We start from the raw sequence: 12,661 nt of genomic DNA, 5'->3' as shown, positions 1-12,661 counted from the left end.
GATGACACTTGTGATTGGGGACTTTTTTTTTTTTATAGAATTGGGCTGCAGTACAAGCTGTTATTGACTCAGTGGACTTCTCCCTAGAGCTGCAATGAGAAATTCATGCTGTTAGTTCGACGGCAACTGGCAAACACAGCAGAGTATTTGTGCTTGCTTGGTGGTAAAATCCTTTACAGCCTTGCCTCTGTTCTTAAAGAGTTAATTTCATTTAAAAAGGCTGTCTTGTAAGAAAAACTCATGATGCTGCTTTCTTTCCACCTTCTCCCCTTTAACTGAAGTTATTTGGGTCTTTGTAATGGCCAAATGAAACCTGACTTCCACATGAGAACAAAAGATGCACTTGGAACAGGAGTTAAGGTTTCTGTAGGACAGTGTGGTGCTCTGCAGGCTGCACTCAAGAGTAGTATTGCTGTCCTGCTCAACCTCTAGAAACCTAATCCAACACCAGCTGACATCTGCTGAGTCTTATCGATCTCTGTCTTGGGATCAGATCCCAGAAGGGCACCTGGGCTTGGATGAGCAAGTGTTGGACAGGCTCTTGGAGGGGGCAAGGGCAGAATCAGCCAGGGGTGCTGCAGAGGAGCAGGTATCTCTGTGTGTCCTCAGGGCCCTTGGGAGGAAGCTGTCCTTCAGTTCCTAATAAGAAGTCAAAGTCAAAGCTTGTAATTAGCCTGGCAGTAAGCACGTAGACTGCAAATATTAGAAGAAGAGCTTTGGTGGAGTGAGGCTGATGGAGCTGGTCAGGTAAACACTAACTCATTAAGTACTAGACTAAGCACGAATGTGCTGGGGAGTGTTTCAGACAGGGCTGTTCCTGTGCAAGTCCCTCAAGGGGCTGATAGCTCTGAGGAAGGTCTTCAGGTGGTTTCCCTTGTGACTCCTGGTGAGCCTGTGGGAGGGAGCCGGGGGGGAGTGGGAGAGTAGTGTTCCTGCCAGTGCTGTGCTCGCCCCTCTGTATTCCTGACAAGGGCAGCCTGCCAGGGAGATCTCTGTCAGCAGCTAGCTAATTTATAATGACAAAATGCAGAAAGGGCAGTGAGCTAGAAAGAATGGAGTTTGTTAACTTGGTGGCTGGTAATGACAGCCCAGTGCAACCGAGACAGGTGATAACTCGGGTGGGGTGAAAATGGGGGGAAAGGATCCAAGTGTTTCTGCTGTAACAAGTTTAGGAAATCCTGAAGAATTGAAAAAATGAGGAAATGGTTATGTGCACTTATTGCAAATAACTCTTTGTGCTGTGGTGGGTAGCTCTGATCTCAGAGTGGGGAGGGAGCGCCGGCGGCGCGCAGGGAGGTGCTGGTGCAGCTCAGGGCTGAGGTGAGCACGGACGCTTGTTCTTGTGCCCGGCTGATCTCAACAACAGAAACCAGGGGCGCCACGGCTGCGGGGTCTGTGAGGTAAGGTCCCATGTCAGCCCACAAGCAATTTGGCAAAGGGGTTAAGAGACTATCTCTTAGTTATAAACTCCATGTTGTCAGTAGAATACGGGCTGGTAGGTGCATGGTTGTGGATCTGCAGTCTGGGGGCTGGCTATTTGCTTTCCTTTCCCATGCAAACACTTCTCCACTGACTCTTTCCTTCGTTGGGTTGTCTGCCCATCACTTCCCACCCTCTCTTTCCTCCTGTCTTTCACATCATTTCCTAAAGTGCTCTTCCTCCAGCAGTGCTTGCTGTCTCCTGGCCATGGAAACCTGCTCTGGCCAGCCCTGCCCAGGGTAGTTATAACTAGTTACTAACCAGCTACCTCCTAACCACTAGTGATAATTACCCTGAATTTTTTTTTTCCAAAAGGAAAATGCTCTTTCCTGCTCTGTGAATCTATTCTCTACTTCCTAGAAGAGCTAAACTGGACTGGTTTCTATATTTCTATCCTGTAATTTTTTTTTCATTTTGCAATCTTTTCTCAGTAGGAATAAGAGTGTGAAATATGGCACAGCAGAACTTCATTAGGTGGCCAGACACAAATGGATCAGCATAAGTGTCTAAGAAAGCACTTTCCTTGTTGCTGCAAGGGCCTCCCTAAGTGTGTAGATGATGCCAGCTTCCCTGTAAGCGCTTTGCCAATGAGCAGGCAAGAGATAGAGCAATCTGGATTTGAAGGGTTGCCTCTCAGCACTGGCAGTGAGATGGTGATGTGCCTCCAAGCGGCTTTTGGCAGCGTTGCCTTGCTGACTTGCTCTGCTCACAGTTCTGAGCACACTTGCTGCATCTGGGGGAAATGCAGCCTCTGAAGGTGCTGTACCGCTGCTCTGTGGTGGGGATCACAGCTGAATTTCCAGATTGCTATTCCTCCTCTTCTGGTCTGTTCCTGTTCCACCTCCCTCTTTTCTCTTTGTCCATCTGGCCTTTTGGTTAGGTGGATTGTTGGGAGCAATCTCTGAAGTTTCTAGGCTGTGCTTGAAATAACATGTTAAGCTGCTCCCTCTCTACTCGAGTGTGAAACAGTCCCTCCTGCAACCCCCCAGTCTGAGTTAATTATTAAAATCCTGCTGGTAAGACATATGAGCATCTGTCTGTCCAGCTGCTGTGCTGATTGACTCTTCATCATGTACTTGAGAAACATTCAGAGGTTTGAGGAATTGCTGTTGTGTATTTCAATGTATTCCTTTGTCTTTTTCCTCTGGAATTATTCATCTTGGAATAGTGACTTTTTTTTTTCCCCTTTCTTTATATTGTCTGTCTACCCAGTGCTTTGATCTGAATCCAGAGCTGTGGTGGTGGTCTAAATCTCCTCTTGAAATGGAAGCAGCCCTTATTAGTCAGATGGGGCGGTTATTTGTATTCCAGAGAATCTGGATGGCATCTTGAGATGACTTTGTACCTGGAAAAAATACTGTGAGGAGGGTGGATAAATGCATGCCTAATTACAACTGTCCCTCCATTTAAATTTAGAACCTGGAAGCCTGGGATTTGGCCTTTAAATGCTGTGGCATTGTCAACAAGCCTGCTGAGAGACAATGAAAGTGCTTCTCTTGTCTCGGGGTGATACAGCTACCCAGCACACATGACTAAAAGATAAACATTTTATTTTCCTATTTTGATAAGAAATGTTTCCAACTGAAAAGATTTAAAATTCTTCTGCTGCCAAGCTCTGGGGGCTCCCATACAGGGCTCAATTTGTTTCTAGAGCCATTATAGTGCTGCTTTGCCTGATAATTAAGGAAATCTGGGGGGGAGGCAGTTCAGAAGGCTGTGAAAAACAAGAAATCTATCTCTGATAGTATCCCTTAGAAAATAATTTCAGAAGAGCTTTCAGGAAACCATTTCAGAAAGGAACACAGCTGTCTCTGTGGGTGTCAGACGTAGGTGTGAGTTTTCCTGTGGGACACGGTGGGGTGAGGCTGTGAAAGGAGAATAGACTCTGTAAAATGTAGGTACTACAGTTCTAGTGCTGTTGCCTTCCTGCTTACACTGATGGCAAATGGATGGCAACCAGGTGCTACAACAGTTCAGAGTGACATGTGATTTTTTTTTTTTTTTTGGCTGGCCTTCAACATGCTCCTGAGAAAGCGCTTGTATCACTCTTTGCTCATATTTCTCTTCAGGCTGAAGGTTAAAGAGGAAGCAATAGCCCTTCAAATAGCAGCCTGTCACAAAGCAAGGGGGAGTGTGGTTACACACAGATCACTCTCCCTTACAGCAGCGCTTCCTCGCTTCTGGGGCTGATTAACATCTTCCAACCTGCGTACCACTTTGGGGAGTATTTCAGTGTGTTTAGACTTCAGATGTGTTGCAGAGAGGTTTTGGGAAACAGCTGTTCCCTAAACTTGCTTGCAACTGGCTCTTTTCTCCTGATTTTAGTGTGCTGTTTCTATTTTGTAGTTCCACTTCTCTTCAACCATCTCCTCGCAAATGAAGCTGGCAAACCACAGGAGACATCCTGGGGTTGTTTTCCCAGTCTCCCAGCAAGCGCTGAGCAACTGGAGGTCAATTAAGTGATTTTCTTGAATGCTCTTTTATTGTGCCCCATCAGCACAGGTATCCTCCGAGGACACAAGCATTGCTTTGGATGTTGAGACCCTTTCATTCGTGCTGCCCTCGTGCCCTGCAGCACTCCAGACAGATGCTTATTCAGAAAGGTGTCTCTGTGAACGTGAGGGCATCCACAATCCCAGTGTGCAATCAGTATTCATTTTACATCTGCAAGAGGGATGGCTCCTCTGTGCAAGTCATTGTGGTGCTTTTAGAATCCAAATGTGCTCAGTTTTTCCAATCTGCTCTTAACTGGAGTATAATTTTTTCCTTTTTTGCTAAGTTGGAGTATAATTGTAGGCAAAAAGCAGTGAGTGGTGCTTAGGACCTACTGTTCTTCCACCTGCCTACCTCCAGCCCAGCAGTGTTCTGCTTTTTCAGGCTTAATTCAGAAGCAAGTTCAGCTTCTGCAGCAAAGTTAAGCCAGAGCCAATTCTATGAGGACTGACAAAAGGGAGATTCAAGAAGGAAAGCAGCCTGTTTCTTACTTCTGCCAAATACACATAGATGCCTCTGTAAGAAGTAGAGCAGGCATGGAAGGGGCTCTTTGCATCAGTGAGGCAGAAGGTTTGGGAAGGCACCATCTGTGAGCTGGGAGAGGGAAGCCCTGGGGACCGAGGTTAAGAGTAGCTCCTTCAGTGCCCTGTGGAACAGCTTTGTTTCTGTGCTAATTGGGGGAAGCCCCAGGCAGAGAAACAGGAACTGAGTCTTTTTTTGGAGAAACGTGATTCTTTTCTTCCCTAAGAAAGTGGTAAGTGGCTTGTGAGAGGGAGGAGAGCACAGAAACTTGGAGGGATGGCTGTCTCCAGGAGGAAAAGCTTTTGCTGGGGAAGATTCATGTGTCTGAAACATGCAAACTTGGGGAAGAAAGAACAAGCTTTGCAGAAAAGATGCAATTTGCTGGATATATGGGATGTCTGTGGGCCACTGAAGAGCAGTGCCCAGCAGAGGGGGCAAGCCAAAGACTCTTGTACCAAAATTGTGAGAAGCTGGAAGAGAAAAATGTCTCTAGAAATGAAGATAGCACAGCACCTTGCACTATGTGCATTATCCTGTAGCTGCCAATCTAATAATTATTCCCTGTAGCCTTTAAAATGCAGACAGCTCCCTTTAAACTCCCAAGTGTTAATAGAGTTTTCCCTATTGTCTTTACTAGTCAGGCTGCTTTCGCACTGGTGCCATACTTCATCTCCATGTCCTGCTCCATCTACTGTAAAACACATCCCATCTGTTGTGGTGATTATGTCAGGAGTTTGGCAGCTGTCTTCTCACTTAATTGTCCACATTTCTTAACATGTGCTTCCTGCAGCATATTTTAATATCAGCTCAGCAAACTGTTTTTGAGTATGTGTGGTGGAGTGGAGGGTACCTACACAATGTGCATAGCGGTGCAGTTGGTTTCTATTCACAGGTTTTCTGGCTGGCATTTAAATTTTCTGTCCCTGTAACTCAAGTTTGCCCCTGGATACAAAGACAGACACAGAAAAGTGTATCTGCAGGACTACCTGGCTAGCCTCCCTGTACTGGCAGCAGAGACAAGTCCTTTCTCCAGAGGGTAATTCAGAGCAGGAGCCTGGATTAGCTGCTCTGAATCTGTTTTTCACTCTTGACTCTACAGGGAGCTGAGGCGAAGGAGCTGCCGCGTGAGGTTTCCCATGTTGGGAAGTGTAAATACCCCAAGCTCTGCTGTTCTGGGAGCTGCTTCTTTCCTACAGGGACTGTGTAGGACCCTGGCATAAGCAGCATGAAGCAGTGTATGGATAGATTTAAACTTTTAGTAACGGTTAGGTGTGTGTGTGTGTGGGGGGGTGTTTATATCCAGTACCTATTTCTAACCTGTAGAGACACACAGATTCTCTGCCTGATCCATTTTATAATCTACCCTTCAGAATAAAACTTCCAATCCCTTGCCCTGTTTTGTGGCTGAAAGGAGTTGATTCCACATCAAAGTGACCTGAGAGGGCTGCTGGGGCACCCAGCATTTAGCACTTATCTGTGAAGGGATGAGTTCATTCAGCCACTTCTGAGTTTGTCTTTTACCATCTGGGGGGTGGGGGGGGGAGGTTTGCCATGTCCTGTAAGCTCAAAATCCCAAAGCTCTCCCAGGTACTCCAGCGAGTACCACTCTTTTCTCAAGTGCGAGCAAAGTGTTGTCATTTTTAAATGAGCTCCTAGTTGCGAACCAAACTCCTGCACCGCTTGTGTGGCGTTTCACTGCGTAACCCCCACAGTGGCATGGTTTACGTTATTGAACTAGCAAAGACAAGAGCAAAACAAAAAGCCCCTCTCGGGGTAGAGGTGATAAGGAATTGCTGGGGAAGTGTTTGCAAGAAGCTGCAACCATCACTGTGAGGTCAGCTCGGCTGGGTAAACTGACCTGAGGCTGGCAGTGAGTAAGGTCAACAAAAGACATGGATGTGCCATATGTGAAGAACATGGAAGGAAATCAGACAAAAATGGTAAGGGAACTTGTTAGACGTCTTAAAAGCTAGGAACAGAGGAAGATCTGTTAGGTTTTGAAACTCACTTTGGGGTTATGAAGTTCATATTTCTCAGTACTCTGTGCTGGGAAGAGCATACTCGTAACACATGATTCTGTGACAGGATGCTTAGTGCTGCCTTTTTTGACTTTTTCTTCTAAGTTTGCAAGATTAATCTCCCAAACCCAAAACTTGAGGGTTCTTTTCTGGGTGCAGGAACCCAGTGTTCTTGGGTCTGAAGCCTAGAAATTGTCTTTCTGCTCTAGAAGCTGCCCAGACCTGCTTCCGAAATGGGCTACATGATGATAAAATAGCTTTGGAGTGCTGCAGGACTGTCTCAGAAATGGTTCCCACCACAGAAGCCTGCCTGTGAAATACTTTGTAATAAGGAATATGAAGCAAATGTATTTTGATCTGTGCTAGCATTTTTAAGGGTGGGGATGTCAGAAACTTGAGGTTTTCCATTGACTTAATATGGCCTTCACCTGACAGCATCTCAGACACTTGTAAATGGAGATCTCTTTGAAACTTTTCTCTTTAGGACAGTGAACTCTTGACGTTCAACATCTCCCGGCACCAGTCATGGTGGAGTGAAAATGGTCCTGGCTGTGTAAGGAAGGAGGCTTCAATGTCTGGCATCAAAGGGCTGGACAGCCATTCCTACATCTCTGTGATAGGCTGTGCCCTGGAGTATCGGTACATCGAGGTCATGCACAGCTCCTTCCAGATCCTGATCGCGGTGAGTACATCGCTGAGACTGCCACGGGGTAGCAGTTTTTGAGGAGATGCCGTTTGTTTTTTTTTTTTCCAGGCACAGGGGCTGGTCCATATTTTCCATTCCGTTTTGTTTCATCTGATTGCAAAAGCTTCTGTAAATGTTTTTTTTGTTCTCTTGTTATGAACAATATTGCTAGAAAGAACTGGAAATGGATACCAGCAACTGAACACCTGAAGTAATGCATCACATGTGAGCATACAATAACCAATCATTTTGTGTCCCTGTTGGGGTGTGGAAATTCATGTTTTGACAAGGACAGACACCCTTCTGAAGAAGGATTTCTCTTATTCCACGTGACTTAGTGATAGGTAGGGGAGCATGCATCTGCACGTTTGTTGTGAGGAAGTAAAAGGGAGAAGATCCTTATCTCCAGAATATTAAATAAAGTTTAAGGAAGCAGAAAACAACATGTTTTCTTTCTGCTGACACCGAAGATAGGCACTAAATGTTTCCATCAACTCTTTCCTCATCAGCGTCTTCCACAGGCTTTTTAAAATACTCTGCAGTAATTCAATGTCCTTAATGTTCACTGTTAATTAATTGCTTCTCACTTGTCTGTGAAATTAACTGAAACAAAATGTCCATTGTGCCCCTTACCTCATTGGTACTCCTGCATTTTGTAGCTGCATTAGAGCTAGCAGCCTGCATCTTTCTAACCTGTTTTGGCTTGTTACTTTGTGGTTAATGGCTTATGTACAAATGGATGTAGACTGGGGAAACGTTCACATTTCATCTTTCAGTTTTGGCTTAAAAAAGAAGGGTAACTTGCCCCGATTAAATGTTACAGGATAACAAACAGAGAAATTCCAAGCTTCTGGAGTTTCAGTACTTCTCTGCACATTTTTTGGTACAACTTTCCACTGTCTTGATTCTGCATTTCCTATTAGCTGGGATGATCTGTGTGACCCAGTGAACTGCGGGGAGGGGGGAAGACTCTGACTGCTCTCTTGCCGTGTCACAAAAAAGAGGCAGACAGAGAAGCTCCTGTTTCCTGAGTTGGATGGACTCCCTGGTGTGTGTGCTGGCTGTTAATATTTGGTTAGTTCTCCTTCAGGGAAAATGATCCGCACTAAGCTGTCTGCGAGTTGCTTCGAGCCATGTGCGTGAGCAAGGCAAACCAACTTATCCAGAAGAATTGAGCCTGTTGTCCTTTTGTAAAGGGCCGTTAGCTGGAATGGGATTAATACTGCTGAACTGGTGCTGCTCCTGACTTGGGTGAAACAATTGACAGATTTTAAAATCACAACATCCCAGACTTTTAAAGTGCAGAAATATGTCACTGTTAGCATCCTTCCTAAATGCCTGAGCTGGCAGGAGCCCCTGTGCCCCAGGCTAGAGCTTCAGCCAACAAATGGTCCTGAGTTTGTTTTATGGCAGCTTACTCACTTAGGCACATGGCCCTGAGCTAAGAGGATATGATATGAGTCTGTGTCTCTGGGTTTTCTCCTTTGCTTCTTCCCAAAGGCACATGACAATATTCTCTGTGCATCTGCAAGGCCTACAAAGGGCCAGATGGGGAGGCAGAGGAGGGAACTATAAGATAAAACAGGATTTAGGTAAATATTTTCTCTCTCCTCCTCCCTGAAATTTAACTTGCAGTGGATTTCTGAATTCTAAACCCTGGAAACGATGCTAAAATACTTGTATGCAAGGAAGCCATATGGGCTGAGCTACGCAGAGTGAACTAAATTTCTGCTTGTCCTGTAATAAAGGTAGAGTATTGAAGCCCCAGGCCTGTAACTCCTGCCAGCTCTGAAATGCTCATATAATTTTGTCATGTAGTGGGAGAAATAGAGCTTTTCGTCTCTGCTTTGCTGAGGTAAGGCAGAAGGCAAGCCTTTTCACTTTCTCACTCAGACCTTGCCTGAAAACAGTCAGCCCGTTCTCTCCCTTTTTAGTCTCTGAGGGTCAAACTCTCTGATCTCTGCCAGTATCTTTTTCTGTTCTCTTTATCTCATTTTAAGGCAGATTTTATTACAGGCTGTTGTCCTTCCCAGAGTGCCTGGCAGGTGCTGTGCTGCCAACAGGCAGGGAGACCAGATCGATAGTATAAAAAACATGATGAGGAACTTGAAGGCTGAGGGGATGCAGCAAGGGACATGACCTACTTCCCTCCTTGTCTGCCACACATTTGAGACAAGAATAGTCTGTTCCCTGTTAAAAAGGGCAAGGGACAGCCAAAATCGTGCTTCCTGTAGTTTTTTGCTTTGCCTAATGGTTTTTAGAAGTTGTCAGGTTCGGGGCAGGGGTTGTGTTTTGTGTCTTTCTTATTCCAGATACGGTAGTGTGAAATCCATGTTCTTGTGGACAATGTGGTTGTTTTCTGGAAATACCAGTTCCTTGAGACTACTGAGGAACTGTAGTGCACCGTATTATGTACTTGGGGTAAAGCTCACTGAATTGAGTCTTGCATGCCAAAGGAGAGGGAAAGCAAACCTGAACCCATATGGTGAGCACAGTGTTGGCTGTCATCTTGACTCCTGCTGACTGTATTATCCTGCTCCTGGGCATGCATCTGAAGATACATAAGGTCTCAGTCTGTTGTAGCTCAGAGCTCGTCTGTACTCCTTGAAGGCAAAAGCAACTCCTTTAATCTGGAATGCGATCAAACTCGAGCATATCAGTCACCATGCCTGATACAAGTAGCTGTAGGGCCCAGTATGAAAATCTTTCTCAGTGCTTTAGCACAGAACACGTTGGAGGAAAAAGCTTACTGTAACATCTTAAAGCCTGTACTGGTATAGAAATGTCACTGTAAAACTAATCCTACCAAGCCAATTAGGAAATGCAACAGCACCTAGTTTGTCAAGAAAAGAAATCTGGTTTGTTTTTATCTTAGCAAGGATTCATCTTGCATCTCCCCAACTCGCCATCCAGCAGGGAGAGGAGTGATTTCTAGTTCTGAAATACCTGGCATAGCTCTGGGCTGTCCATATGGTAGTTCTGGGAGTGGGGAGGGTTAGGCTTTTCCTGAGGCCCCATTGAATGGGATGGAAATTGTAAATGTCTTCCCAACCGAGAGAACTCATTGCCTGCCTGTCTGCTGTTTTCACTCAGACTGACAGGTTGGAAGGTTCCCAGGAAGGAGGCAATGCAAGCCTTGACAGCAGATGTTATGTGAAAAGCAACGTGCAAGAGATGCTTTGCTGTTGGCAGAAGCTAGATTTTTCAGTGGTCGTATTTGCATCCAAAGAGTAAAGAAGGTCAAGGAATCAAAGGACTTCACCTCTTTTTGCCTCTCTGGTCACAATAGCTCTCTCACAAGCTGGCTTTTTGCTTTCTTGTAGCAGAGATCTCTTCATTTCTCCCCTCTCGCACTGATTAGAGCATACACACTTCATTAGCTCTGATTAGAAGTGAAATTTACAATACATCTGTCCTGAAGGAGGAGACTCTGCACATATTCTCGGTGGTGGAAAAGCCAATGGCAAGTTTTTGTATTGAGAGAAGAGTTGAAGAGCTCAGAAACCTCACTGGGACAGATGTAGACTCAAGCTAAGATTTTACACAAGCAACAGTAACACCTCCTATAATTTGCCTTCCCATCCTTCATGTATTTTGCACACTTGCAGCCAGCTGGTCCCTTTCTATAGATCCTGCTGTAATTCAGTCTTTCTGGCTCCAGCACTTTCGTTCAATACTGCTATTTTATGAACACTTTTCAACTCACTATTAAAAAGTTAACCTCAGATGAATGAGGGGCAGAGGGATGAACAGACTTAGTTTTCCTCATTCCCTTTGGGCACACTTGTCTCTTCCTGTCTTTCCTGCTCTGCTGATTTACCTGCAGAATGCTTGGGACATCCCAGCTCTATCCTCTTTTGTTTGGCAGCATGTGTGTTCCCAGGCTGTCTGACAGGCTGACTGAACACACCTGCCTACAACATGTGTTCCTAATAAAAAGCTTAATCTGATACTTCTGCAGCCTGGAGGAAGCTGGTACTGAACATGCAGAACAAGTGGAGAAACAGCAGCAGAGGCTAAAGCCCAAGAACATTCTTTGGGGAATTAGAGCAATAGCTTAGTGTCATTTTACATCACTGATGTTTTCCCTCCTCTTCCACCTCCCCTATGTAATTCACAAAGATCTAAGAATTATTGGTATTTCCCTGGGATAGGAGAGCTTAAAACTCTCTTTCATATTGAAATCACCAACCAAGATGGCACTTGGAACAAGAGTGAAATTACCTCCAAATTCTTGGTCTCTGAAGTTTTCTGTTCTATGGTAATTGCTGCTAAACTTGTTAATCTTTGGGGGCTTGATACATCTTCATCAAGGATGTGGTCAGAAGGGAATCACCGGTGTCTCTTGGAGTCTGCTCATCCCACATTCCAGTAGACTCTTCCAGTGAAAAGGAGTGGACAACAGGAGTGGCATTTCTCCTCTGTAGCTATATTTCATTCCTAATTCATGCGGAAGACATGGGGCATCCCAGGAGTTCATTTCATCCCTGAGGTGATGTATTTAATTATATTTTAGGTCAGTCCATATAAAAATGCAATTCATATTTATGTTCTCTGTCTCTTCCTTCCTTGCCACTGAAACTCTCCTGTTCTGGCCAGGTCACGAGACTAGCAAAACTTCTTTGAAAAAAAAAGTGCCATTAAATAAACAAATTTTTATTGATGAAATTAATGTAAAGAAGGAATGGATTATAAAGTCAATTAGAAGTAAATTTTGAACACTAAGCAGGTAATTTTTGAAACAAATCCAGGAAACAGAAGAAATGAAAAAGAAAACCCTCCACTCCAATGGAGCTGGAATTAGAGATTCAGGTTCCCTTAATTCACTAGCTTTTTATTGGTTGTTTTGCTTTTTCTGAATGCAAAAGGTCACTTTAGTCATAAAAGGAAAAATGTACTGGCTGAGAGGAATGATGGTTGAGGGTTATGAGGCATTAATTTATGTGCAAAACAAACTGCCCAAGTCAATCTTGCTGCTTGCTTGGTGCTTCTGAACCATGAACAATTTTCAGAGGTTTAACAGGTTCCCCATGACAGTAGAGCTGATAATCTTTCATGCACTCTGCCCATAAACTGGGCAGATAAGTAATTTTCATTGTTAATACTATCAGGAGTTCCCTGACACAGATATCACGTAAGGTTTGTGTGTATATGTTATAGAGTATAATAATAGTGAATGGATTCAGGGCTGCCACTTTGCATGGCTATTATCCTAAAGTTCCTACTCTGAGGCTTGATGGAAAGTCTGGGGAATGAGAAAACCTTCCTAGAGTTCCCTTGGAAACAGGGCATGCATTCAAGGTGTATCTTTCCTGCTTGGATACTTGTGAGTATGTAAATTGCATGATTTGACCTTACATCCTATAAAATGTAAAAGACTAGACCTTCAAGCTATAGAAATGCTAGAGCAAGTACAAAGAATGTAACCACACTCCTAATTTGATCCTAGGCTGAGTGCAAACGC

General features: G+C 44.5%; 2 protein-coding genes across 4 annotated transcripts in view; one reads left to right on the top strand and one right to left on the bottom strand.

The window, feature by feature from the left end:
* BIRC7 (baculoviral IAP repeat containing 7) overlaps window positions 1–12,661 on the bottom strand; it is a 52,465-nt gene that overhangs the window by 7,491 nt on the left and 32,313 nt on the right. The window lies entirely within an intron of this gene.
* The window catches only part of NKAIN4 (sodium/potassium transporting ATPase interacting 4), a 53,526-nt gene that overhangs the window by 28,698 nt on the left and 12,167 nt on the right, over window positions 1–12,661 (top strand). For all 3 annotated transcript variants that reach the window (XR_010073015.1, XM_063349755.1, XM_063349757.1), the window contains exon 4: window positions 6,997–7,194. Coding sequence is in view for 2 of the 3 variants with exons in the window: in XM_063349755.1 (XP_063205825.1) it covers window positions 6,997–7,194 (198 nt within the window). In the remaining variant the exon portion in view is untranslated. The remainder of the gene's footprint in view (window positions 1–6,996; window positions 7,195–12,661) is intronic.

The sequence above is a fragment of the Chroicocephalus ridibundus genome, chromosome 12, assembly GCF_963924245.1.
Source record: "Chroicocephalus ridibundus chromosome 12, bChrRid1.1, whole genome shotgun sequence".
In the NCBI taxonomy this organism is placed as follows: Eukaryota; Metazoa; Chordata; class Aves; order Charadriiformes; family Laridae; genus Chroicocephalus; species Chroicocephalus ridibundus.
Note: the sequence above shows the minus strand (reverse complement) of the source record. Positions and strands in the feature narration are given on the sequence as shown.